The sequence below is a fragment of the Bacidia gigantensis genome (assembly GCF_019456465.1).
Source record: "Bacidia gigantensis strain McMullin 20006 chromosome Unknown contig_295, whole genome shotgun sequence".
In the NCBI taxonomy this organism is placed as follows: Eukaryota; Fungi; Ascomycota; class Lecanoromycetes; order Lecanorales; family Ramalinaceae; genus Bacidia; species Bacidia gigantensis.
This window is the reverse complement of record NW_025408608.1, coordinates 526,854-537,733: the sequence shown is the minus strand read 5'-3', so window position 1 is coordinate 537,733 and position 10,880 is coordinate 526,854. Positions and strand designations below refer to the sequence as shown.

The 10,880-nt window shown below is 38.2% G+C and overlaps 3 protein-coding genes across 3 annotated transcripts; 2 read left to right on the top strand and 1 right to left on the bottom strand.

Moving 5' to 3' along the window:
• Positions 1–3,625: 3,625 nt before the first annotated feature.
• On the top strand, positions 3,626–4,609 carry KY384_008226 (uncharacterized protein; the record flags this gene model as incomplete). Its single annotated transcript, XM_044816715.1, has 3 exons — positions 3,626–3,661; positions 3,867–4,179; positions 4,215–4,609. 3 exons carry the CDS (start codon positions 3,626–3,628, stop codon positions 4,607–4,609), a joined length of 744 nt encoding a protein of 247 aa, XP_044666080.1.
• A 2,199-nt stretch (positions 4,610–6,808) lies between these two features.
• Positions 6,809–9,835, top strand: KY384_008225 (uncharacterized protein; the record flags this gene model as incomplete). The annotated part of the gene is made up of 5 exons (XM_044816714.1): positions 6,809–7,051; positions 7,099–7,583; positions 7,639–8,757; positions 8,809–9,154; positions 9,212–9,835. 5 exons carry the CDS (start codon positions 6,809–6,811, stop codon positions 9,833–9,835), a joined length of 2,817 nt encoding a protein of 938 aa, XP_044666079.1.
• Positions 9,836–9,925: 90 nt separating this feature from the next.
• On the bottom strand, positions 9,926–10,756 carry KY384_008224 (uncharacterized protein; the record flags this gene model as incomplete). The annotated part of the gene is made up of 1 exon (XM_044816713.1): positions 9,926–10,756. One exon carries the CDS (start codon positions 10,754–10,756, stop codon positions 9,926–9,928), a length of 831 nt encoding a protein of 276 aa, XP_044666078.1.
• Positions 10,757–10,880: the final 124 nt, after the last annotated feature.

Genomic DNA, 10,880 nt, shown 5'->3' with positions numbered 1-10,880 from the left:
AGGTTAGGGAAAAAGCGGTTTTTTAATAGTTATCTACTAAGTTGCTAAGGCCGTTTTTAAATACTAATATTTAATAAGATAATAATAATACTTAATCTTTAGTGTTGCTACTATTTATAAGGAAACGCATTGTATAGAGACTTTAATAAGTAATATATATAATATAGTTAGTTAATAATAAATTAATTAAAAGCTATCTAAGAAGCTATAGTAAAAATATAGCCTTATACTAAGCCGGGTAGGGCTAAGCTAAGCCTAATTAGGATATCCCTATCCTACTCTTATTTAATTTATAATAAATACCCTATCTAAAAAACTATTTTATAAATATAAATAATAACTAAGAAAGCAAAATAAGATAAATATTCTATAACTTAGATAACTTTATAATATATATTAAAATAGCTTTTAAAAAAATAGATAAAGATAAGGTAATTAAGAGGAAACTATAAAACCTAAGGTAAAAAGTATTAATATTAATTTATATAATAGTATTTAAAATACTAGTTTATAAAATAAAATAAAATAATTTAGCTTTAGTAGCCTATTTCTATGAAAGTTTATATAATAAAGTTAAAAACACTATAGTAATAGTAGATAAACTAGATTTATTAAAATTAATAATTAAAATTATAGTTTAAATTAATAATAAATAATAAAAAAAATATTTTAATAGATAAGTATAGCGAAAAAGGCTTATAATAAAAAGATAATAGTTTATAAGAAATTTAATAGAAATAAATATTTTAAAGAAAGGATTAAGAATTAAAACTTATTATACTTATAATAAAGCTAAATATATTAGATAAAATTACTTAAAAAAAGCTACTAAAGTAATAGAATAATAAATTAAAATAGCTAAGGAAGTTATACTAGTTATAGGGAATAATTATAATAAACTTTTATAAATAGTTTATATAGAGAATAGTTATAAAATATATTAATTAAAAAAAAATAAATTAAAGTAATACTTAAAAATATTTAAGTTAAGAAAAAAAATAATTAAATAGCTAAGGATTTAATATTTATTATTCTTTACTAAAAAGCCTATAATAGCGGCTATAGAAATAAGAATTAAAAATAAATAAATAATAACTTTAATTAATTAAAAAAGAATAAAGAAATAAAATATTAAAAAAAATATTTAATAGAATTAGAAGATACTTTAAAGCTATAAAAAGTATTTATAAGGATAGTTTAATATAGAATATTAATATTAAAAATAAATATAAACTAATAAAAATAATATTATTTTAAGTTATTAATAGTAATTAAAATTATATTATTTTAAGAAAAAAATAGAACTAAAATATAGGAGCTTTAGTTAAAATAAAAAAAATAAAACTTAAAAGAAAAATATTATTAGAAAATTAAATAATATATTTTTTAGTATATAAAAACTTTATAACAATAAACTAGTAAGGACTAGAAAATATTAATTATATATAGAATAATATTTTAAAGGTTAATATAATATTTAAAAAAAATATAAATATAATAATAACTATAATATAGAAATAATTTAAAATAATATAAGAATTAATAGCAAAATCTTATAGAAAAGATATTTCTAAGATAAAAAAAGTCTAGAAATATTATATACTATATTTAAAGGAAAGCAATTATTTAATATACTTTAAAGAAGACTTAATTAATAATATAAATAAAGAATTAAACCCTAACCTAGTAGAAAGTACTTAATAATAACTATTACTATATTTAATAAATAAAAAGGATAATTTATAGGACTTAGCGCCTAGCTTTTTATTTTAAAATAAAATAGTAAAGGAGGAAAAATCCTCTATTAATAAAAAAATATTAAAAGAAAAAGATATTAGTGAACTCTAAAAATAAGTTAAAAAAGCAATAGTAATAAAAGAAATACTAGAAGTAAAACTAGATAAGTTAGCCTAAGGCAACTTTAAGTAATTTAAAGAAATAGAAAATAAAAAGCAAATACTTAAAGAAAACTACTTTAATATTATAGGAGGTTTTATTAACTAAAAATACTTATAATTAAATATTAAAGAAATAAATAATCAACTTAATATAGTTAGCAATTATCTTAATTAAAACCTTTAAATAAGCCCTTTAATAGGTATTAAGCCCTAATTTAAATAGCTTTAAATAAGAGGAAAAAATTATTAAAATTAAAATTAGCAAAGGCTTAATTAATCTCTTTAAAAGATAATATTAATATATTACTTAAAAACGGACTAATAGCGACTATAGAACTATTATTAGTAATAGGATCTTTAAGTTTAGTAAGTTTATAAAAGATATTAGCTTCTTATTTAGCTATATCTTTCTTATAATAGTTAAAAGAAAAATATATATTAAAAAGCCTTTTTTATTTAGTAATATTAGTAGCTAGCTCTCTATACTGCCTTATTAACTCTTTCTTTTCCTAGGAATTGCAAAGAATAAGATCCTTTAATTTTTTATAAATCTTTTTCTTTTTCTTTTAAATATAGTTCTTTATAGATAATTAATAAAAGAAATAATAATATAAAATTAAAATAAACTTATATATATAATTAGAAAAGAAAATATTATATTAATAAAAGTAACTAAAAAGTATATAAGACTTATAAGAATCCTAGTTATTAAGAATATAATATTTAATACTTTTACTTAAGCTCTTATAGGAAGAATATAAGAAAAGTATCTTATTACCTTAAGATTAATAGAGCTTAAATATATAAAGTTAACGCTAGTAAACCCTACTAAGTATAATAAAAGAATATAAAGGAATTATAAAATAAAAAGAAAATTATAAAGACTAATACTTCTTATATATACTATTACTAAGAAATTTTAAGAAGTAATATAGGGGGTAGTATTATGCTTTATAGGCTATATAGTATATTAACTACGCTAGAGGAATAAAGGATACTTATTATTAATTAGCTTAGTAAAATTAACTAAGCCTATTTATTATAATATAATATTTATAAAGTATATATATTAAAACTTATATTATAATATAAATAATATAATTACTATTTAATATATAATATTATTTATTTAGCAATAAATAGTTTGCTCCTTAGTTATTAATATATTTATTACTAAATACCCTAATAAAGTTCTATATATAAATTATATTACTATTATAGTATTTAAGCTTATTATTTAAAATTTATTTTCTCTTATATCTATAGCTTATTACTATCTACTAAACTAACCTAGCTTATATATAATCTAAGCTAGTTGTTATATAGCCTTTATATAGGTAAATAACTATTATATATTTATAAGATAGTTATTTACTAAAGTACTTTATTATAAATTTTTTAATATTTTTAATTTATAATAAATATTAAAAAAGAAATTTATTATTATTATAATTATAATATATTATATTTATTAACTTAGGCTAAGTTATTTTTTAAGTTATTATAAGCTAATAATATTTAAAATATATTGAAAAAGTAGCTAAAATAGATTTTAAAAGTATAAAAATGAAGTTCTAGGTATTAGAATAGCGAATAACATATATTATTGTTATAAAATCAAGTGAGGGTTGTTTTCAGAAGTGAGGTATAGGTTTTTGTCACCTTTTAGGGATAATTTACAAGACTAGCGTCCTCGGCAAGCCCACAGCAAGGAAAACCGCATATAAATGTGTATGAACGACATTTCGAGGCTGGCACTAACCGTTAGTAGCTGACCCGATCGAAGTGGAGAGCGGCAATGACGACTCCTCTTTAGACGATTCTAGCAGCAACACCGGACATGAAACCTTAACCGCTACCACCCCTACGTACGCTATATCACCTAGCGTTAGCAGCTCAAATAAGGGCAAGATAAAGAACACTATTATTGGCGGTAACTATGTGGGAAGGCTTATTGCTGCTGCATAGAATCTTCGAGATTATCAAGATAGCAGCTGGCTGAACATCGACCATCTCCCTGGCAGTGGCCTAAAGTTTAAGGACGGCATAACTAAGGACAATTTTGGATCTGATAGTGTTAAGGACGGTCGGGCTGAAGACGATTCCCACGAGATTAAGCAATATTTTGGTGTGGCTGAAGATGGTCCTAGGGACGGGGATGAAGTAGGACATGGTATGGAAGACGCCATCGCGGACTCTGAGACGGATGGCATTGATATAGACGCCGAAGTGTCCTATGGCAAGGAGGTTCACAGGGCTGGGCTTGGCGGCGACGCTGAAAGTTAGTGGTATCCTTATGTCTTATTCGTCTCAAAGCTGACGCTGCATTTCCAGAAGAGCAGAACCCGTCTGACACCCAAGCTCTTCAAGCTCCAGTGCACTCTCCTCGCGTGGCCCGCAGATGTCGGGGTAGACCTTGCCGCAGCCGACCTGCGATCGCATTAGGGAATACTACCTGGGAGGTTATCAAGATTGTGGGAGATCAACAGTCAGGCGAGAGGCGGGTCCTCAAGGTTCAGGTTGAGGCATGGTTGGCAGAAGAAGGTCTCTCCACTCTCCATGACGCCATCGCAATACATCGGGGCAAGCAGGGTCGTACGAGGGGCAAGAGGAAGACCATATATGGGACACAAAGAAGGAGCGGGCGCCGAGGGAAGAAAAAGCCTCAAGCCACCGGCGTTGACAATCTGCCAGAGCCTTGGATCTCGTAGTTCTGAAAACTGCTGGCCTTTTCTTTGTCGCGAGGTCCCAGCTTACAGGACGGTTCTAAGTTAGATCCTACTTCCTTAGACAATTCAATACATTTTTTACCATTTTAGCCCATAACTTCAACAGAGTTTGGAATGTCGCAAATTTTTCGATTTCCAGAAATAGAAGTCAAATGAGCTTCCGCTTGATCGTAGAATACTCACCACCGCTCGACATAGAGCGCGTGGGTCACGTCTATGATAGGCACCATATTGCGGATTGGGCTTCCAAGATTCCCTCATGGTCAAAACGTGCTGAATAGCCTGCTCGGATCCATACTGCTTCACCGTATTTCTCAAATCTCTTTGTCAGCAAACTTTGAACGCCGTCAGCGAAGATGTTCAGGACGTTGCCAACGTAATCAGCTACCAGTCTCAATTGACTACATCGCAGGTAACTGTGACTCCATTGATGTTTAAAGTCAGACTAACTAAGCTATGCAAGCCAATGATTGGCTGGATCTATTATCCTGTCAAGTTAATCTACATTGGCTGATCAGTCTGGGCTAACAAAGACGTTCGTAATTAATGTTATTACTGGACTTGAAATAGTGAGTTGTTATTACCTTTATCATGTCTATAGCATTATCCTCGTGCAGGAGGAGCCGCGTCAGTCATCGTGTGCCAAGACGATAAAAATCTGCTTGGGGCGCACCCACATTGGGCGCTCGCGGTGACAACATCTCTCCGGACAGCCAAGGCGCTAAAACCTGCCTGGGCTGTCCGGAGAGATGTTGTCACCGCGAGGCGCGCAAGCCAGAACATGAAAAAGGAACATTTATGAGCCACACTACATATAATGGCTCAAATTAGAAAAGTAAAGACTTGATTAAAAGCTGTCAGCTAGATCTTTCTAACAAAATAAAAATTCTATAATTTGGAATATTATTGGTAAAGATATCAATAGAAACGTTTTTTGTAATTTCTTTAATCCCGGTATTTAGGTGTAAAAAACTACAAAAGTATATGCTATATTACCAATAATCTTTTAGAATAAGCAAACAAACTATCAAATAGAAGCTTATAGTTATAGCTTTCAAATAAAACAAATATGATAAGTTTTGGATAGATATTAGTTAAGAAACCAGCTAAAAACAGTGAATTTCTATCTGCGAAAGCCTGCAATGCGCCAAATTACATTGAAAATCGATGTCAAATAACTTTCTTAATAAATATCCAAATTAGATAAATTTTATTTTGTTAAAAAGCTATATACTAGCGCATCTATTTGATACTTTACTTGTCAAGTTTGTATCATTATTGATAGCGTGGCTAATGATTGATGTTTTCGTAGTCAGCACCTTCCGCGTCAAAACGCGGAATCTGAGTCGACATACTTTTTAAAATAGGGGTAAGGGTCACCCGAATCGGGTGATAGGACAGCTCCGGTGAGACCGAGCCGTAGCGCCAATCGTAATTGGAGCGGACACCCACTTTTTTTGACTGACACAGAATAACGATATCCGTGACGTCGCTATTGGAATATTTCCCATCCAACCCTGACTTTGAGGTCGCTTCGCTCCCCCTGACCCTAATTAATGCCTCCGGCGGACCTCCCGGGGGCAACTGCGTCGAGCCACTTAAAAGATACCCATAATTGAACGATATACTAAATGGGGGGTGTGCCAAGAGGGGAGTGATCCGAAGGTTTGCCCCTTTCACTTGACTGTAGAGGTAGCGGGGCGTGGGGACGATCGCTGCCAAAGTAGGGGCGAAACAAATCTGACCACATTGAATAGGTAGATCGAAGTTGACCAATCATCGAGCATTTCTTGTGTTAGCTCGCCGGAGATTGCCCGCGCCCTCACACCCCAAACGTCAATTACATCAGCTCCTAAGGGTATCAGACTGAGCAGGAAGGATACCTTGATCTTAATAAGGAGCACGAGACTCCCAAGTCGTACTTGCATCAAATAACGATAAGTGGACAATAATAAAATCGGAGGTGTTGGTGGGCCACTTGGCGACCGTGTGGAGGAAGCCTGTTGATTGGTTAAAAGGGAGTTGCGCTTATTGAAACCAAAAGGAGAGGGGGAGGATGTATTAATGTAGCAAGCTCAGCCTGATCCGACACAGCCAGATCTGACCAATACACAGTACACTTTTCTTCCAGTCGAACAATGCCCGTGAAACCATCATACCCATCATCTCGGATGCGCAAACATGGACGACGACGCTGATTCTCAAAGTCTGCTGCAATCCGTGCTTGGATTATTCGCTCGAAAACGACCGCAAAAGTCGGCAAAGTCAGCGTCACTGGGATCACGTACACGCGAGGCCTGGCTACGGACGGATGCATTTTTGCAGCGCGATGATCTTGGCGAAGCTGACCTTGAAAGCGTTGCAAGGACTCTGGGCGCATTCGAACATCTTATTCAAGGCGACTCTGATCGAGAGATAGATTCCGTAGGTATTCTTGATATATAGCAAACTCGACAATCTCCGTTTGTTAGCATCTCATTTCCTACCTACTGATGACATTTGCGCAGCAGAGCTTCCAACAACCCAGATATGAGCGGTATCCAAAGCTTCGCCGCATGATAGAGAATCCGAGTCGCGATCCCCATGCCGACCTAAACACTATCGTTCGCGTTAGTAAACGGAAACGAGAATGCGATGATGCCATTCAGGAACTTTCGCATCTGGAGCAGGAGAAAAAGAAGCGCCGGGTTCTGCCTCGTGAAGAGCCAACGCATGCGTCCAATCTCGAAGATCCCAATGCCCACTTCGCCGTGCTAATGAGGAGACATTTGGCTTCCTTGGACAATGCGTTGCGAAGGAACTGGGTCTGCGTTTGCCAAAAGTGCTCGGGGTTGATCGTGAGACTATCGCTACCACAACAAAAGAAGGATCTTGAGGCTGAGGCGAATTTTGAAGTATTCTTCGGCGTGCGGTCTGTACCTGCAACTGCATTGCAAGAAGCTAGAATTACGGTTAAGTAAGCTCTAGAAGCTCCGTGTGATGACTTCCATTCACTAACACTGTCCGTGCAGAGACCTGCAGAGCAGCACGTTGAGGCGCGCGTCTGAGCCTATAATCAGCAGTCCACCCGAGTTTGCCCACATATGCCAGAGCATCACAGAGTCCCTCGGTCAGCGAAATTGCTTACATTTCGCTCTCGAGGATGGAATATTTCAGAGGCTTCGCCCGCAACCAAAGACATTTGGTAGTGATCGAATATCTCGGACAGTATCTTTGTCGGCTTTCTTCAATCGCCAGCAAAAATTACTTCGCGGTGAGTCGGTACTGCCACTCAAAGGGAAGCGAGTCTTGGCTGTTACACTGGCTTCAGCACTCCTTCCCTTCTTGGAGACACCGTGGCTGCAGTTTTTCTTAAATCACTCAAAGATCCAATTTGTGGAGCCACGGCAAGACGGAGAACTCCCCGACATTACGAAACCATTCCTGGCTCTAGAGCACGTCCCAATCATCTCAGCCCGCAAAACAGACACCGGAGACAGCTCTGGCGCCTCGAAACACATAGTTCATCCCAACGCCAGTGTGCTAGCGCTAGGCATACTCTTGTGCGAGCTTCACTATTGCACACCTGTGGAGCTGATGGCAAAGGACGTGCATGTCGCCAGGAATGTCAATGATGATCTTTACACCTGCCTTGATAAGCTGCAGACTCTGGAAGACGATGCTGGGGTGGATTATTACCTCGCTACGAAGGCATGCCTTACTGGGGAGTACTATCCCCTTGGACAGCACGCTGACTTCGAGGACCTCAGCGTTCAGCGGCTCTTCTACCAAAATGTTGTCAAACGACTCGAAGCCGTGATATTCAAGGCATGGAATATTCGATTAGAGAACTTGGGTTCGTTCGACTCTCGACAGAATGAATCTTGCTGGGGCCCTACCGGTCGAGAAGTTGTCCGCCTCCATACAGGCAGGGTCGATTCCTCTAATGCAGACAACACAACAAGGGCGAGTCCGCATCGTTCAATGTCTGATATCGTGCCTGCGAGCCACGCATCCCTCCGCTCAGATGTCGTGCTACGGATGTCGGCGCAACCTTCTTCGGGTTCGCAAGCGCACGCATATCTCGCTGAGCCTTCAGAGAAGAGCTTGTACTTTTTTGATGCAAGCCACCAGACGAGTCCTGAACAAGTGTGAGGTTTTTCCGTTAAATATAGAACTTCATCGTACTGATGAACTGCCAGAAATCCTCTCTCGGAAAGATGGATGGACAATCTGCTTTCCTCAATCTATCCCTATGTTGACCCTGTTCCCGGCCTTGCCGAACCGGTGCGAATAGCGATTTTAGACTCCGGACTCGATCCTGCAAACCCATTCCTGATCGAGGACCAACAGCTAGCCAATCCACGAATCAAGGAAGCGAGAAGTTTCATACATGGAGCAGGACCGCACGAAATCCGAGACGAGATCGGGCACGGCACTCACGCTCTTGGTCTTCTTCTCAAAGTTGCCCCATACGCTGAGATCTATGTCGCCAGAATTGCGCGACGCGAAACTCTGGATCCCGGTACCTACGAGGACATTGCAAAAGTAAGGCTGTCTCTGTACCAGAGCCGACTTTGTGAACTGAGCTAATGATCTGTGCAGGCCATTGATCAGGCAATTGAGCAATGGAAAGTGGACATAATATCAATGTCATTCGGGATTCGTGAAGATCACGAACTCATGAGCACAGCCATATCTAATGCTCTAAACAGGCGGACTTTGTTGTTCGCGGCAGCGTCGAATGATGGAGCAAATCTTTTCAGGGCTTTTCCAGCTCAATTACCAAGCGTCTTTTGTATACACTCAACTGATGGAAATGGCAATCCCTCTAATTTCAACCCTACAGCAAGCGAAACGGACGTCAACTTTAGTCTACTTGGGGAGCATGTCTCTTCTCACTGGCCGGCTGGCACGAACGGACACGACCAGCTTGTCAACGTTATGTCAGGAACATCGGTCGCTACACCGATCGCCGCTGGCCTGGCCGCGTCGGTCCTGGCTTTTGTCCGGCAGCAGGATCAACATGTCGCCGTAGAAAGTGAAAGGCTTGGACCGTGGCTGAAAAGGGACAATTCCATGGAAGCGGTCTTCAAGAGTATGGTTAAACGGAGGCGGGGACAAGGCTACGACTATATCACGCCTCATGTGCTCTTCGATAGCGGTTCGACAAGAGAGGATGTTTACGGGAGAATCAAGGATATCAAAAGGAACATGTACAAATACTAGTGGAAGCCTAGGAATGGTTTACTCAACCTCCTAACATGCATGGCCCACTAATGTCTATCTAATGGTGGTCGAAGAGTAATCTTAGCATGATTAAGCGGGAACGCAATAGACGTAGCCGTTCTCAGTCACATCGGGAACATTCTCAGCAGTCTTGATATCAGCTCCATCCACGTCCTCAACCAAAACACGTTCGTCGTCATCTTTCTTCTGGCCAACGGACATAAAGGCGCCTTTATTGTACTCTTCAAGCTTCAGTCTCCGCCCAAACTTGAGCCTTTTCACGCAGAACGCAAACACGAATTCCGATTCGCGGTTGGACTCTGTCGCATCATCATTCCTGCTAGCCCAGTGGCCTTTCGGGCCAATGGTCGTGCCCAGCGCGGTCACGTCGATGCCGAGGTTCCCCTTGACCGTCGTACTTTGCGAAGTCGAGTATTTGATCCTGGCGCCCTTGACGAGCTTCATGCCCGTGATGACGAAGAGCTCACTGACGAGTGCGAATTTTTGCCTGGGCTCTCTCAGCCATGCCTGCACGGCCGGTGCCTTGATGGCCTCTTCCACGTATTCCTGGGTCGGCTCGAACGCCAGCGTTGTCATGGTGTCGAATGCAAACGTATCTGCCGTTTTTTTTGAATGCTCAACATTCATCTCAGGACCGAGGGGCAGTCCACAGGTAGCCAGCTGCAGGAACTGCGCATAGACACCCAGCGCGAGCCCATTTTCCGTTGAAATAGTCTTCTTCCAGTCGGTCTCCACGACAGGTGAGAACGCATCAGCCACGGCAACAACGCTCGCTCTGTTCAAGGAGTATTGCGGTGCTGATGTGGAGCGGATTATAGACCCAAGACATAGCGGACCCGTTGGTGGTGGATGTACGAAACCTGACGTTGGACACAGGAAATATGTCTTAGTAAAGGACATGGCCTTAAGATTTAGGTCCGGACATCGGGAGGATGTTGTGCGAGGCTGGATTTATAGGCACGGCCCGCCGTGTAAAAATTACCGGTAAAAGACTCAAATAGCAGGTGGGAGCTTAAAAACGACT